At 36.0% G+C, this 17659-nt stretch overlaps 1 protein-coding gene across 9 annotated transcripts in view; it reads right to left on the minus strand.

Annotated features, from left to right (window-relative positions):
• Positions 1 to 5634: 5634 nt before the first annotated feature.
• LOC127949407 (NACHT, LRR and PYD domains-containing protein 3) overlaps positions 5635 to 17659 on the minus strand; it is a 156056-nt gene continuing 144031 nt past the window's right edge. For 3 of the 9 annotated variants that reach the window (XM_052546621.1, XM_052546629.1, XM_052546625.1), the window contains one exon: positions 5635 to 6848. In XM_052546621.1, coding sequence (XP_052402581.1) covers positions 6322 to 6848 — 527 coding nt within the window. In that variant the 3' untranslated portion in view covers positions 5635 to 6321. Of the gene's footprint in view, positions 6849 to 7178; positions 7226 to 8016; positions 8191 to 8300; positions 8475 to 8659; positions 10481 to 10621; positions 10745 to 11351; positions 11469 to 12636; positions 13676 to 17659 lie in introns of those variants that run through there. The other 6 variants (XM_052546620.1, XM_052546622.1, XM_052546630.1 and 3 more) reach the window with 5 other exon arrangements.

Genomic DNA, 17659 nt, shown 5'->3' on the forward strand with positions numbered 1-17659 from the left:
ATGTTGACTATATAGTGTAGATTTTGTACATGCTCCTGATTTTTAAACTATTGTTGGTCCAAAATGTCCAAAATGTTTAGTCTACAGCTTGTTGAGACCTGTTTGTCAGTTGATGAATCTGAAAAAGATGATGAAGAAGAACATAAATCTGTGGAGGTAAAAATGGAAGTGTGCAAACTCTGTAATAACTTTTACAGTTCTGTGTTTTTGCAGGGTTCTGCTCTTTGTGACAAATAGCTTGATGTTAGGTAAATAAAGTAAATTAATAAAAGCTGGAGGGTGATTTGTTACTTGTCATTTGAAGGCTATATTAAGATTAAAAAAACTACTACTACTGATAATAATAATAAAATCGTTGAATCTGTCTGGATCAATTTGAATATACCTTCATAACCTTTTTATTCTTTTACATCTACAATGCTTTGTTATTCTTTCACTGATCAGGTCAATGTTTTACTCTTTTAATTTGTATTGTTGTGCGGGCAGTTACCCAGAAGGTCTTAACTTCTGTCTGTGTATTGATAGTTGTGTCGATAAAGCATGTCCTGTTTAAGATATTGATGTGTGACATTATCATTTATTGAATGATATGTATAGATATGATGATATAATAAGATGTATGGATTGATTTGGGAACAGTATTTTTACAGGTTTATTTGATGAGGTCATTTCCAGATCCTGTCCCAGCACATTGACAGAGGTCTGCAGCTCCTCCTGCAGGAAACATGACAAAACTACACCTTCTGAAGAATCTGTGAAGTGAGAATGAGAACAGCACCTCACATGAATAAACTCTCTGACGACTGATAGTATTCTTTCATTTTCTCCTTCACTTTTTCCTGTATTCTCCAGATTCCAGGTTAAACTCCAGAAAAGTGGTTGATATTGTTCTTCACATTAACCTTGCTATGACTGTAGTGGATATATTGTTCACAACACCCTCTAAAACACCCACTCACCCATCTCAGAGGAACGAAAGTAAAAAACTCCCTTCCCTAGAAACCAGACGACTGATCTGCATCTCATCCCCACCCATGAGTCATACTTTGTCTCAGTTCACTATACTGTTCTGTCTGTTTTTAAAAATAAATCAAAGGCTAGATAGATAGACAGATTTTTCTTGATAAGTACCAACAGGAAACGCTTCTTAGAGTACAGCACTGTGTTGAATTCTCGAATGTGAACAGCATTTGTATGAGTGAAATGGTGGAAGTGAACTTATGTGTCCAGTACGTGGTAATGTGTTGTTCTTTTCCAATTGGCAAATATGAATGAGCAAAAATATTTATGTAGTTGCATGTGAAATTGTCATAAACAGGGCTGGGTGCAGGTACCAGTGGGACCTGTTTGAAGTTGTTTAATTTGTATGTTTGTTCTGTTTATTTACTTGTGCTATTTACACAATGTTTACATTTTTTCCAGGTACAAAAACTGAATAATCAAATGTAAGATAGCACTGCATAGTCTATACTGTACAAATTATATATACAGTCAAAACAAAATTTAAAATAAAATATGACAAGAACTCAGAGTTAAACTGTGTCAGAACAAATTCATCTTCATAATGTCGGATAACTTTGATAAAAAGGTATGTAATGGACTACAGTCAACCAAAAATGACAAAATGAATACTTTGTCGATCAATTACTAAGCATTGTTTAGTTCAGTCTGTGGTGTAAAAAGGTCACATTAGCAATTAAAGAAAAAACACTAGAGCCAAACATGCTCAGGTCAAAGTTTCTGAATAATCTATGGCCCCTATTTATTTATTCAATTTTACTAGTAGTCCACTGTATGAAGGGTTTTTGGGTATAACATGTTACAGTTTACTTCATTTTGCTATATAACATAAATGAACTATAGTGCGGATATCTAGAAGTCTCCCATCAGGATGACAGCACATTTCTATGCATTTCATGTAAATATCAGCTAGAGTGAAGTTATCATATATGATCAGTGTTTGAGAACTCATCATGTCATGGTTTGATTGATGGCATAGATTCAAGGACCCGGACTGACATGTCTGCAATTTAATTCTTAGTCTAAGTATCTCAAATTCAAGGAATTTCATTCTCAGTCTAAGTATCTCAAATTCAAGTAATTTGTAATTTGTTTAGTTTACATTGTGTACGTTAGACATAAAAATGCTTTAAGAAGTGAATTTTCAGACATTTGACAATACACAAAGATGACAATACAGACATATTTCGATGTTGGCTAGAATATATTCAAATGTTCTGTAAGACCACTGACAGTATGAAAGTGTTCACTCATACAGTGATACAAGAGTACAAGCGAAGGGAATGTAGTGATGTGTCTTCAATCTTCTTTTTCTTAACAGCATAAAAGCATCTGTCAGTTAACTGTCAAATAGTTTGCTACAGAATTTCTTGAAATTGTTTAAATTATGTTTTTATTACAGTTTATGTTTTATTATTATTTATCCTGTGAAGCTGCTATTAAAATAAATGAACCTGACAATGCTGCACAAAGTATATCATATTTATGTAGACTTGAGAAAGCAACCATTCTGATATTCTATTTAAGATTATTATTATTATTATTTTGAGACTAAAATTTGTAAATGTATTTCTTCCTAGAGTTTTCAAGATATAATATCCTAAATAATCTCAGATCTCCAAATCAGTCTGACTTCAGCCTAGAATTGACTACATGATTTTTACCCCAGTTTTCTATTGATTTTCTCTGGAGAAGTCAATGCTAGTTGCCAAAAGTCAGATCCCAACTAAACCAAACACTTGGTGACTTCAAATGAATAAAATATCAACATGTAAACCTCTGTTAATTCTCAATAAGAGCTTCTCTAGATGTCTGACAGAAATAAAGTCACAGAACCTTGTAAGGAGGATCTGTGAATGTCTATATCGGACGTACAGAAGACCTAAAAAGACATCCACTGGACGTTACTTTGCCCAGTGGATTAGGTTGATGTTAAAATACGCAATATAGTAATTTTCACGTAATAGTTCCTTTAAAAACGTTAAAATGTTAAATACGTGTGACTTCATGGCACAAGACTGCTAACGTATTACGGTATAATTAGCACTGGATTTATTTAACATGCATTATGTACCATGTGTTGAGTTCAGTGTAAAATACATTGAGTAAAGAAGTTAATATACAAGACTTGTTATGTCTTTGTGCTTTGGACACAAACTTTATAGATGGTGGTGTTGGTGCAATGGATAAGAAACATGCCTTTGGTGTGAGAGACCCTGAGTTCAAATCCCTGAGCAAGACACTTAACCCCTAGTTGCTCCAGAGGCGTGTGACCTCTGACATATATAGCAATTGTAAGTTGCTTTGGAAAAAAGCATCAGCTAAAGGTAAATAATAGGCCTTGTGTTCAGTAAACAACAAATAAAATTGTTCTGATATTTTTTAGGTTAACTATTTTTTATTTTTAGACTATTTTATATTGTGACAACTTGTAATATTAAGTTATTATTTTAAATTGGGTGGACATTGGTCCTCTTTGTTAAGTTTACTCAAAAAAGCGCTTGCGATAAGTTGCCTTATTTTTTTAAGTTGACACAACTTTTTTTTTTTTTACAGTGTTGTGGAGAGTGGGGTAAGCTGACCCACCCCCTGTATCTTGGCAGCTGTACACTTTTACTGCCATGTGATGATGTGTTTTTGAAAACACCCATCATTTCTGCCAGACTGTGATAAGGAGAAAAACATGGGGGAAATGGAAAGCACCCACTTACCTTAAAAACTGTCAAAATAAAATGTTTGCATGTGTATTGGTTGTTACATCAAAATAAATGTATCCAGGTCTAAAAATATTATGATACATATAAGTGATTTAGCAACATAATATATATATATATATATATATATATATATATATATATATATATATATATATATATATATATATATATATATATATATATATATATATATATATAAACTTGAACTGGTAAGGTGCTGTAGCTATTTTTATTTATTTATTTTTTTTTATCCAAAATGGCAGCTATGGGGCAAAGTGAGTCAAATGCTGTGGGCTAAATTGTGTCAGCATTTTAACTTACCCCACCATAAGGCACTGTAGTTAAGTGAAATCGATGAATTATACAATTTTATTTTAATGTGATATATTACTGGTTTAGTTTATCATATATATATACCCTCTGCAGTTTATTTGACAGGGTCTGTGTAAAAATGCATCAAATCCTTCTCTGATAAGAACCAGAAAATGCTTTTCCTTGCATTATAATCAGATATATTTCCACCTGTAGTCCCTAATGGCCAACAAACTCTCTGTTTAGTCTGTTTTTAGGAATGTTACAACTTGTGTTCAACATATTGTTTCAGAGGCAAACAATTAACTATTGAAAATTAAACTTAATTTTGTTGGTTTTATGTTGTTAAAGTTACCTTTATGAAAGAAATAATGACTGTTTGTAAAATAAAATTATTTAATTATTTTTTAAATGATTATTTTTTTCACATGGGATTGAATCAGTTTCAGTCAGATGGTCGTTTTACACCGCGATAGTGCATCTTACCCACTGACTCGACTCATGTCAACTTACCCCAACAGAACACTATTATCTATTATCATAGATATATTCTGAACAATTAAAATGGTAGGAATACTTTCATTTGGATAGGATAGGATAGATACTTTCACTGTACTGCTGAATCATTTTCCCTTATCTTGAGGACCACATTAGTAAAAATGGCTAATCTTATCCCACTTTCCCCTATAAGTATTAAACATTTAATTTAATATTGTACAGCACAAAGCTATATTATATACTAATAAACAACTAATTTAGAACATTTATAAATGTATAAATGTTTTATAAATGTAAACAATTTATAGGCATACTATATAATTTGGTTTTAATAAAATATGATGTGTTATAGAGTTGGGATACGATTAGCCATTTTTACCAATGTGGTTCTGCCACTTTGCCCCATAGCTGCCATTTTGGATAAAAACAAAACAAAAAATAAAAATAAAATAGCTACGGCACCTTACCAGTTCAAGTTAATATTATTATTATTTTTTTGTTGTTGTTGCTAAATCACTTAAAATAATATTTTTAGAACTGGATAAATTTACTTTTGATTTAACAACCAATACACATGCAAACATTTTATTTTGACAAGCCAAAAACAGTTTTTAAAGTAAATGGGTGCTTTCCATTTCCCCCATGTTTTTCTCCTTATCACAGTCTGGCAGAAATCATGGGTGTTTTCCAAAATACATCATCACATGGCAGTAAAAGTGTACAGCTGCCAAGATACAGGGGGTGGGTCAGCTTACCCCACTCTCCATAACCTCCAATGATGATGAATAAGAAGCAGGCTCAGAGACAAATACCATCGACTTTAAAACCATTAAAACCATTTAAAAAATGTTTTTCTTTTTTTCTGTAGTTTGTTTTGGGACATATTGCATTGGTTTTAACAACTAAGCCACCAATAGAAGGAACCAATACAGTTTCCATTAAAACCAATACATGTCCAAATGTAAACAGTTAAACCATTACAAATTTTGTAATGGTGTCTATTTTATTTTATTTTTTTATGTCAGCATGAATCTCCTAACACTGAATCTGAGCTATAAGCACATAACGTGACAGACAGTGAACGTGATTCATCATGTACAAAGATTTATTGAGGAAAACCAGTAACTCAGTGTCACACTGTGCAGATGTTGCATTAAAGAGACATTTTCACCTGATCTGATGCTTACATCATGTAGGTTCAGAAATATGAATACTGCTTGTTATTTATTTTGACCTTAATAAAACCACATTTTTAGGTTACATGAAAAGAAAAAATTCAAAACAGGAAAAGAAAACTACAGTATAAAGTTTAACATGCCAAGGTAGCAACAACAACAACAACAAAAAAAAAAACACCTTATGTCATTCTGTGCTTTTAATCATCACAAAAGAAGGGAAACAAATTCACCTTCCTAGAGAAAAATATGGATCTCTCTTTGCACAAGTCATAAGATGCATGCTCACACACACACACACACACACACACACGCACACGCACACACACACACACACACACACACAAACTAACACTCTTATTTCAAACATGGTGTTGTGTAATACTTAAATCATTATACTGCAACTTGGGAAAATATATTTGCTCAATGTTTAGCCGTACACCAGCATTTAAAAAGGTAAAAGCAAAAAGCAACACTGAAGGCATCAAAACTTTCTAATATTTGTAAGTTATGTAAGAAAAATAGGAAAAATCTAAGTTTCTTACTGCTTGAAAATATAGACGATTTGTTTTTGACAGCTCAGTTGTTTCCACATCAGATTATTTAAACTGACACAGAGACAATGAGGATTTAAACACCCTGAACCCAGCATACAGAGGTTCGGTGAATGTGGTGTTGAATGTGTGTAAGTGTGTAAGTGTGTGTGTGTCAGAGATGCTGAAGTATGACAGAGTGCCAGCCGTCTCATCCACATACACTCCTACTCTATTAGAGGATGAAGGGGCTGGTATATCAGTTTTCTTATTATCATGCCAGGCAGAATATCTGTCTTCAGTGCAGTACAGACTCCAGGATTTGTCATTGTATCCAAACCAAGATTCACTTCCTCCTTTCCTGTTGATTCCTTTATATGTTACTGCTATATAAGCCCATCCGCTCCATTCAACCTCCCAGTAACAGCGTCCAGTCAGACTCTTTTGACTCAGAACCTGCTCATGCTGCTCAAATCTCTCTGGCCGATCAGGATACTGCTGATGATCTTGGATGTGTTTTGCCTTTCTGTTCCCTTCAGACAGGGTGAGTTGAGTGTGTGCTGTGTTTGGATCCAGTGTGAGATCACAGGCATCTGAACACAAGAAGAGACATCACAAGTACATTAAGGACAGTCTCGAGCTCTGAGTGTGTGTGTGTGTGTTCTGGCATATATGACTGATATAATGACAAATTTGATAACACAGGTATTTCAATGTAAACATGGTTTATGATCTCTCTCTGTAAACCAAATGGGTTTAAACATACTAAACAGCCTTTATTTAAAAATAAAAAAATACAGAACATTTTTTATGAGGTGTAGGCGGAGGGTAAGGAGATAGAAAATACAGTTTGTACAGTTCAAAAACCATTACACAGGCGGAGAGTCCCTACAAGCCACATGTAAGAGAGAAAAAATACCTACATTTTCTCAGTCCCGGGATGATTCTCAAAGGGTTTCCATGGTCAAAACTAAACAGAGACAAATATAAGCCACTGATGAATAATGTGTGATGATTTTAAGTTTGCAAGAATGCGCAAAAAAATCAGTGAGCATTTTAAAATCAGTGAATACAGATTTTTTTTCGTTGTTGTTTTTTTTTTTTTAACAAAGGATTCAAACAGAGAAAACAGGAGGCAAATTCAGGTTTCTGCTAAAAAAAGTGAAGGTCAAGCAAAATGACATATTTCATGAAGAAACAGAAAAAAGCATATTAAATCCAGAACTGTGGCAAAATCTCCAAAATGCTGGAACAAACTACCTTAAAAGAATTTTCGCTTTGTGATAGTTAAGCTTTGTTTGCAGATTGCATGAAAATAAAAGTCATACTTGTTGCAATATTCTCAGCAACTCATCTCATAAAACAGTGTTTATTTTGTAAATTGTAATATCCAAACATAGCTCATTCCAACATAAAAGTTTTACTGGTTAACACATTGAAGGTTAGTGAACAGACTGTCAATTCAAAAAGTATTCCGCTGTTTCTGTACTGAACTAAGCTTATTAAAGCCTCTCCTCAATTGAAGCCAAAAAAGCTGACCTGTTCTCACTCCCAAGACAATAATGATAACAAAACCCATGCCCAAAATATCATGCCATTATGACAGATTATGCTAAAATTGCTATGCACATTTTAAGTTAGTGTTAAAAAAGGAAAAAGAAAGTGTGATTACTATAAATGCAGAAAGTTTTGCAACTTTGTGGAAAATACATGTTAGATCTTGAGTAATCTTGAGTAAAACCCACTCTCTACTCCACATACTTGAGCATCTGCAGTGAGGAGTTTGGATCCTCTAGTCTGTTTTTGAGCAGCTGTACTCCTGATGGTCCTGGGTGATTGTAGCTCAGATCCAGCTCTCTCAGATGTGAGGGGTTTGAACTCAGAGCTGAAGACAAATAACCACAGCCTTCCTCTGTCACCATACAGCCAGACAACCTATAGACACACATCAATAGGAAACAGGGGATGACTTTAATGTTAGTATGGAACCTTAATCTGTAAATATCATGACTCCTCATGTAAATGACTTAACGTGAGACTCGAACCTCAGTATCTCCAGCTGACAGTTTGTACTCTTCAGTGCCTCAGAGAGCAGCTTCACTCCTGAGTCCTGCAGGTCATTGTTGCTCAGATCCAGCTCTCTCAGGACACAGTTTGAGGATTGGAGTGCTGATGATACAATTTCACAATCCTGAGCAGTCACGTTACAGCCAGCAATACTGAAAGACGCAAAAAATAATGTCTTTAATTCTGTAATTGCTATTTAAATAACATCAGTGTCTTCTACTAGAAAGTCTAAAAAGAACAGAATAAACTCAAGGTGTACAGCATCAACTAGTATAACAACATAAACTATAATTCCATTGAGGAAAGAATTTACTGTAAGACTTGATTCAACACTCACAGAGCTTTCCTGCAGTTTCTCACAGCTGGTATCAGTCTTCTTCTCCCTTCGTCTGATGTGTTGTATTTCATTGGAACAAGCTCATCTAGTTGCTCCTCTGACATCTGAAGCATGTAGGAGATTGTTGAGCAGTGAGCAGGAGAGAGTTTCTTCTCTGAGTGTTTGTCTGATTTCACAAACTCCTGAATCTCTCTGGACAGAGTCTGATCTTTCACTTCCAGCAGACAGAGGAACAGATTGATGGATCTTTCAGTGGAGAGTTCATGTCCATCTTTAATCATCTCTTTAATGTACTGTGTGGTTCTCCTGATGCTCTCTGAGCTGTTCTCTGTGTGTGTCAGTAGATCCTGTAAGAGTCTCTGATTGGACTCCAGTGAGACGCCCAGCAGGAACCGCAGGAACAGATCCAGACGTCCATTCTCACTCTCTAGAGCTTTATCTACTGTACATCTAAGCAAATTTTGTAATGAAGCAAAATTCCTCAATCCTTCCATAGTTGTTCTCACATAAAAGTAAAACACATAGAAAGCAGCGAGAAACTCCTGAAGGCTCAGATGAATGAAGCTGTAGACTTTCCTCTGATGAATCACAGTTTCCTCCTTAAAGATCTCAGTGCAAATCCCAGAATACACTGAGGCTTCAGTGACGTCTATGCCGCTCTCAATCAGGTCCTCCTCATAGAACATCATATTGCCCTTCATCAGCTGTTTGAAAGCCACTTCAGCAAGTTTCACAATCACTTCTCTGTTGGACTGCAGGAGTTTCTCTGGATCTCTCTCTTCATACTTCTGCTTCCTAATGTTGATCTGAATCAGCAGGAAGTGGATGTACATTTCAGTCAGAGTTTGAGGGATTTCTGCACTCAGATCTTCTTCCAGGAGCTTCTGAAGCACAGTGGATGAGATCCAGCAGAAGACGGGGATGTGGCACATGATGTGGAGGCTTCTTGCTCTTCTGATGTGTGAGATGATTCTGCTGGCTTGATGCTCATCACTGATTCTCTTCCTGAAATATTCTTCCTTCTGAGGCTCAGTGAATCCCTGAATCTCTGTCAGACGGTGGATGTATTTGGAGGGGATCTGATTGGCTGCTGCTGGTCTGGAGGTGATCCAGATGAGAGCAGAGGGAAGCAGCTCTCCTTTCATGAGCTGGGACATCAACACAGCCACTGATGAAGTCTCAGTCACATCACAAACTTCCTGAGCGTCTGAAAACATCAGTGTGATTCTGCTTTCATCCAGACCATCAAAGATGAATACAACTTTACACTCCTCATAAATCTGTGAGTCCAGATCTTGAAGTTCAGGATGAAAGTCCAGCAGAAGTCTGTGAAGACTGTACTGATGATCTCGGATCAAGTTCAGCTCTCGAAATGGAAGCACAAACATGAAATCTACATCCTGATTGGCTTTTCCCTCGGCCCAGTCCAGAATGAACTTCTGCACAGAGACGGTTTTTCCGATTCCAGCGATGCCTTTAGTAAGAACTGTCTTGATCTGCTCTTTCTCCTCAGATCCTGCTTCAGCGGAGGCTTTAAAGATTTCATTGCAGTAGATAGGAGTTTCTTGTGAGTGTTGTGTTCTGGCTGTTTTCTCCATCTGTAAAACCTCATGTTCTTCATTCACTCCTTCTCTCTCTCCCTCTATGATGTAGAGCTGTGTGTAGATCCTGTTCAGGAGGGTTTCATTCTCTTGGAGTTTCATTCCCTCAAATAATCTCTCATACTTGTTCTTCATGCTGGTTTTGTGCTGGTCTTTGACTCTCTGCAGGTCTCCAGTCTCCAGTGTGTGTTTCTGTAGGACTGTTTCAGTTCTTTCCTGCCTGTAGTGAGATCCCGAAAAAGAAAAAGTAAATTATTGCAAAGAGTCATTGGAGTCACTGGAGACCACAAGACATATATCAATCATTTTAATAAGTATAGCAGTTAGGGGGATGTTGCAAGAACAACATCTCTATACTTACCAAGTATAAGAGGTCACTGTTTCATCACAGAAACTTATGGGTTGCAACAAGGATCTGTTACTCTTCACAGATACACCACTGGGTTCTGGAGACACTGATCTCTCTCCCTTCCTCCTGCTGATACTTACAAAAGACAAAAAAATAAAAATAATTTTGCACATTCTTATTACACATACTTTCCACTGTCGCCTTTTGGTTTGCTTGGTTAGGGACACTTGATATTTGGCAATACTATTCACTTAACTGCACAGACACTGATGGATGAGAATTGAACTGAGTTGAGCTGGATGATGACATCACTGTTCTTTCCAGAGATGTTTTATATATTGGCTGGACAGAACTTAAGTAACTTAACTAACAGTGAACTGATTTTATATGAATAATGGCTGATTACTTTTGTATTTTTAGATCTGCCGTAAAGTAGAATTATATTTATTCGCATCATTAAATAACTAATTTCTTGTCTATATCTGCAAAGCTGCTTCAAACATTATAATCTGTATTGTAAACAACAATATTACAATTATATATTTGTTAGAATTTTCAATTTTTTTTCAAAACAATTTGCAAATAAGGAGTACAAAAAAAAAACAATTAATTTACGAGAAATTCTGTAATATAAAGATCATGATTGTTCAGAAAAGTACAGACAAGAATAAAGATGCATATAAGAAAATTACAGAGACAACATAAAAGCATCGGACAAATGCATATGTGGCAAGTAAATTACCTGGGGTCAGAGGTCACTGTTCCACCACTTAATTCAGGGGGATGCATCAGGGATCTGCTGCTAGACACAATACTGGGTTTTATAGACTCTGGTCTCTGTTTTGTCCTCCTGGTGACACTGACAAAAATTCAATAAATTGACAAACAAAAACACATTTTAGATCTATCTGCTGTTTATCAATCCCCATGTCTCAAGTTCTGGCAGTAACTAGCTCTTGTCTATAATCTGAATGAAACACTGATTTATGATTAAAAAAAAGAGATTGATCCTAATTACATAAGTGATGTAAAACAAGTTTTGTTCAGAGGAATACAGAGTAGGTAAGACTACATTTGAAACAAAATCTTATCCCTAGTCAAAGGTATGTGTAACGTGAGAATTCATGATTTATTAGGACATTATTGATTTCCGAGAATTAATTCATACTGCAGACGTGAACTGTAATGTTTATAATATTTCTCAATCAGTATGAGCAATATATAGTAAAATATAGGCTACCACACTGCTGACCGGGTAACACAAAATATATTTATGTAATTATGCAGTAAAATGTTACATGTGATCTGGAATTATTAGAAGAAACTGTACCATGCATTATCTTGTTTGGATGGACAATATAACAGCTTGGACAGTAAATAACTTGTAAATCACCTGCCACAGATTAATTACAATAAGCTTTGTTATTTGCTACTTTTAATAAGACAGATATTATCCACTTTCAAATCTGTCAATTTTATCACGAAATACAAAAAAAAAAATATATACTTTTTAAAGTGACGTTCAATGTTATGTTGCTGTACATGAACTCACAGTCAGCTAGGCATAGTTGCGCCTGGTCATAGTTTTAGTTGTAAATATTTATTCTAAAGCTGGACGTGGCTAAGACCTTTGTAGAGCTTACATCTATTTTTTTTAAGCTGGTGCAACAGGCCCCAAGAAACTGTGGGCAATGACCAACAAATGCAATCAGTTGAGAAGAAAGTGCTCACAGAAGAACAGAAGCAGGCAGGATTGCATCCCAGCATGACAGAAAATGATTCAGGAAAATTATTTTGTGCCTCTCTGGTGGTAATATGAGATGTCGTTCACCACATAGACAGCACATAGTGTTGGCCCAGATCCGGCCCACATCTGGCCTGTGTGAAATCCATGTCGGCCAGATGTGGGCCAGGTGTGGGCCGGATTTGGTAAAATGTCTGGGAAACCAACCACAGGCTTCTAGGATGCACTGCGAATAACTTTGAATAAAAGCATCTGACAAATGCTAAAACGGCTAATGTCTTACATGGGCTCAGTGGTCCCTGCTTCATCATCGGATGTAGTGGGGAGATTCTCCATCTGTTGATCACAGCTGAACTCAGGAGACAGAGAACTCATTTTAGAGGTTGTGTCCTTATCTCTTCTTCACAGAGACTAGTTTCCTACTATTTCTCAAAGACAATGCTGAGAGACTGCTTGACCTTTCACGATGCAAAAAGGATGAAGATAAAAATAAAACCAGACAAAAGAAAGTAAATGGACAAACACACTGAGAAAAAAGAAACACTGATCAGTAGCTTTGGATAACAAGTTTTATGCAGGATAATGAAGTGCTGAATTTTTGTCTTCAGTAGAGCAGGAAAGATTTTTAACTGAAACCAAACAGCTTTTTAGTTAAAACGGCAGCCGCTGAATTATTCATTTTAGCAAAAAATCTTCTTTACTGTAATGATGTTACTACTGAGGGAAATCACCTGTATCTTGGCCTGAGTGTGAGTAAATTTAAAAGTAAATATAAAATTGTATTATTCTTTATAGTATATATATATATGTGTGTGTGTGTGTGTATCACACCTCTTTTATTTATTTATTTATTTTTTGAGGAGAAGGAGGAGGAGAAAGAGGAGTTATAAAGTGATAAGGCAGAACAGTTGATGTGAATGCTTTAGAAAGCGTTGTGGAAGTGTATTGTAAGTCTGCAACAATTAGGATTCACAGTAAAATATGTATGGCTCTCGCACTCTGTCTCCGTTCTTCCGACCTTCGTCCTCTTTAATAGTCAAACTCTGTAATCAAAATATTTCAGCTACGCACTTCAGTTGTCTAACGTACGTGTCGAACTGTACTGTGGAATGATCGAGGTCTTAAATCCAGTGTAAAGAACGGCAACACACAAACAGCAGCTCAGTGAAGGAGACATACAAGCTTAGGCTACATGGTAAATTCTAAATAAATAAATGAATAAATAACTTACCACAAAACAGGTGAATTAAAGAAGTGACAGCTTTAAAACATTGCTTGAAATTGCGTGTCCTCGTTTCACCCTCCCTCACTTTCGTTAGTCAGTAGATCTAAACACACTCGTGCTCCTCTAGTGGCGCAGAGCATCATCACACTCAAGTGAGTCTAATCTATGGCAGCTGTGATGTAGGTGACAGCCCTACTGAAAAAAACAAACAAACAAACAAAAACATTTAAACCATCATACCATTCATTTTTAACCATTAAAACTATTTTAACAACTAAGCCACAAATAGAAGATGAGACCCACAGGAACCATTACAGTTTCCATTAAAACCAATACAAGTCCAATTATAAACAGTAAAACCATTACAAATTTTGTAAAAGGTGTCTACATTTTTTTATTTTTTTTATTCAACACAAAAACTAAAGATCTACAAAATGTTATGTTATGTAATGAAGTATTAACATTTTATTTACAGTCACCACACTATTAAACACCACTCTCCAGAAACACGGCATATAGTATTTAAAAGGTTACCTGTGAATTAAACGATTGTATTGGATGACATGGAGGCAAAGATTAGAAACCAGAACTTATAATGGTGAAGACAGATGGCATGACATCTATCACATGAAAAGATTAATTTTACTGGTACAACTTAATGTAGTCTGGTAGAATTAATCAATTTATTTTGATTTGAATAAAACCACATTTTAGATTACCTGACAAATTGTTTTTACAAACCCAAACACAGGAAAAAAGAAACACACACACACACACACACACACACACACACACACACACACACACACACACATAGACACTTTCATCGGGAGCACGCACCTGGGCCTGAGTTATCTTCCGGTCTGTGATTGTTTATCAGCATTGTTGCAAGATTGGATGGATGATTTTCAGGCCAAATGCTCACAAAAACCACCCAAAACTTTCAAACTGTCAAAATAGTGTTATGGAATATGTAAATCAAGGTTGATAAGGGCCATTGACATAATAATATAAATAAACCATGAGATAAACTTTACGGTGACAGATTCATTTTTGTATGAATATATTGGTAACACGGAGAATAAGCTTTAAACTTGCCACGAAATACTGCACAGTTGCACCGTTTTAAACGAGTATTAACATTTTAAAGCCTTGAAATGCTGTCGTTTATTTTTCTAGTTTCACTTTCGTTTTCTGGTGATCCGTTATAAACTCCTCTCAACAACATTGATATACTCCCTTTAGTGGCGTCAAAGCATTCTCATTAAGCTCATCACATTAACTACACATCAGGGGGAAAATATCAGATTAAAAAATTAAACAAGTAAATAAATAAAAGGCTGTTGTGCTAATAAGGCATAATCTACAAACTTATCCATACTCTATTTTGAATTTTAATTAACCTTGATTGTAATTATTTGTTTTGAAGTAAATGAGTAAATAGATTTTTTTTTTTTTTTGAGTTAACATCTGGTATGTTTAATAAGGTTTTTGATGTGATTCAACAGTTTTATGTAACAGGATATTTCTGTTTTGAATAAGAGTAGTAGGCCTAAAATTCATGAGTTTTCAATAACCACAGAAACAGTTTAAATTGCCATTATGTTGTTAAGCTTTAAGGATACAATGCCTGCAATGCTGTGAGTCTGATTCAATGGATGCATCCGAATGATGAATAATGCTGCCTTTGGAGGAAGCTTCTCGAGCAGGGCCGTCGCTAGTGGGGTGAAAGGTGGTGACGATTATAGGGGCCCAGGGCTGAGGGTGGGCCCCCGACGATCTCAACCGTTTGGCTGAGTCCAGCCTTAAAGGTCCCGTTTTTCGCGCTTTTTTGAAGCTTTGATTGTGTTTACAGTGTGCAATATAACATGTGTTCATGTTTCACGTGTAAAAAAACAGTATTTTTCACACAATTCACCTATCTGTATACTGCTGTTTTCACTGTCACAAAAACGGGCTGATGACTTCCTTGTTCTATAAAGTCCCTCCTTCAGAAATGCGTAATGAGTTCTGATTGGGCCAGCGGTTCCTGTGTTGTGATTCGACACCAGCTTAGAGCAGGCTGACCTCCTGGTAACGTGATTGGACTAGTTTTGAGAAGCAAGTGGGCAGGAGCATGTGCTGGAGATTTACTTATAATCACAGGAGCGTTTTTACTGATGAGATGCGCATGAAAATCACATTTGTTTTTTTTTTTCACATCCCTAACATCTAGTTAACAAAGCTAAACAGCGTTGCCCTTTGTGTAATAAGTTACAGAAACTGTTAAACGCACCAACTTAAATAATAAAATACACTTACCGGTTGTGGTCCATAAACAACGCCTTCTCCAGACAAAGAGGGAACTGCTCCATCTTTCAGGAATAATCTTTTTGCGAATCCGGCATTAAACTGATTGAGATTGAGGAAGCTGTCCTCAGCAAAATGTACTGCACATAGTTTTACATGTGGTTTATAATTTTCGGGAATCGAGTTAAACATAAATTGTAACCATTTATCTCCAAGTACAGCGTCCCCGGGAAGCCCAAACAAAGATGATTGGACTCCAAGATGAAAATAACAGCGTTTAACTACATAGTGACAAACACAAACACAGTTCTTCCTTCTTCTCCGTCGGAGCATGACAAGACCACGCCCCCTTTTTGTGAATTCATGTGGGTGGAGGTTAGTCAAAAAACTGTTTTAGTGACGTCATTACTGCAGGAACTAGAGGGCTGTAGTCCAAACTGGTCGTTTTTGTAGGCGAATTCTGTTAAATAAAATATCTCGCTTGGCATTGAACTTTAGAATTTTACAGATATTATGTATACTCTAACAACAACATTACACACTAACTAAAGTTTAAAACATGGGGTCACGAAGAAGGGGAACTTTAAAGATGCTCGGACAACTGAAACTCCACTGCTGCGTGTCGTCACGAAAGCTCATAATTTTCACCTGTTTTTAAATCTTGCCAATTTAAACATTCAAAGGAGTTTAAAGCATTCAAACACAAGACGCGGGAAAGTTGAACTGAGTAGCTGATTACTCGCGCGCTGCGTTCGGTGTCTCGCGGACAGCAACACTGAACCGAGCTCTCTTCTGCAAAGTTCTTCTCTTAGTCCCTCCTGCACCTGAACGAACAAATGCAAATTGCTGTTTAAACAAAGAGAGAAGAAAAGAGCCCAATTCAGCAGCCACGGTGTTCTGGTGTTCAGGACTCACGAAGAGAGAGACGTCTCAGAGCGCTTCAACAACGAATCTGCCTCATCTTGCTCTTGTACCGACAAATACATACAAAATATGTTAAAATACCCATCTTGGAAAGTGTGTTCGATGTCGTGTACGTGTGGTTATGTCTTATGTGAAAATAAAGAGTTAAGAAAGAAATCGGATGTGTTTTATTATAATGGATGCATTGTCTCTTAAAGTTACCGCGCCTAATTTACTAGCTCTGCTGTCATTGTCTTTAATGTTAATCCAAGAAAATGAAAGTAAATCACTCACTGTTCTTGACTGAATTACTTTGTAGTTTTAACAATAATTTATCCACAATCCAACCAAACATTATTCAGACACCACATACAATTGATTATATTGTTTTAATAGTAGGTGCAGGACACTATAGTTCATTTATGTAAGTGAGGATAGCAAAATAAAACGAACTGTTACATATTATACCCAAAACATCTTCATACTCTACTACCAGTGAAAATAAAAATAAATACATTTGGAACTAGGTTGTGTTATGAAACACTGTTCTTGTGCCAGACAGGGTTGAGATCAAGCGTACACTACACATCTTGCTTGTAATGGTGACAAAATAGGCAAAATAAGATGTTAATGGATTGTTGTGACTATGGATTCATTTTTATGGATAGAAACCTTGTAGATAAAATAATGTACTTACTTTTAGAAAACCAATCACGTAGTCACAAACAGACATCAAGATTTTGGATATGCATCACATCAATGGTGACAATCAGAACAAAAAAGGCTGGAAAATAAGGATGAGTTTGTGCTATGGAGCTCTTTTGTTTGTCACCTTTGTTGTGATGGAAATGCTAAATCTACAAGTCTTTGTGTGTGAGTACTTGATCCC

The sequence above is a fragment of the Carassius gibelio genome, chromosome B1, assembly GCF_023724105.1.
Source record: "Carassius gibelio isolate Cgi1373 ecotype wild population from Czech Republic chromosome B1, carGib1.2-hapl.c, whole genome shotgun sequence".
NCBI lineage: Eukaryota > Metazoa > Chordata > Actinopteri > Cypriniformes > Cyprinidae > Carassius > Carassius gibelio.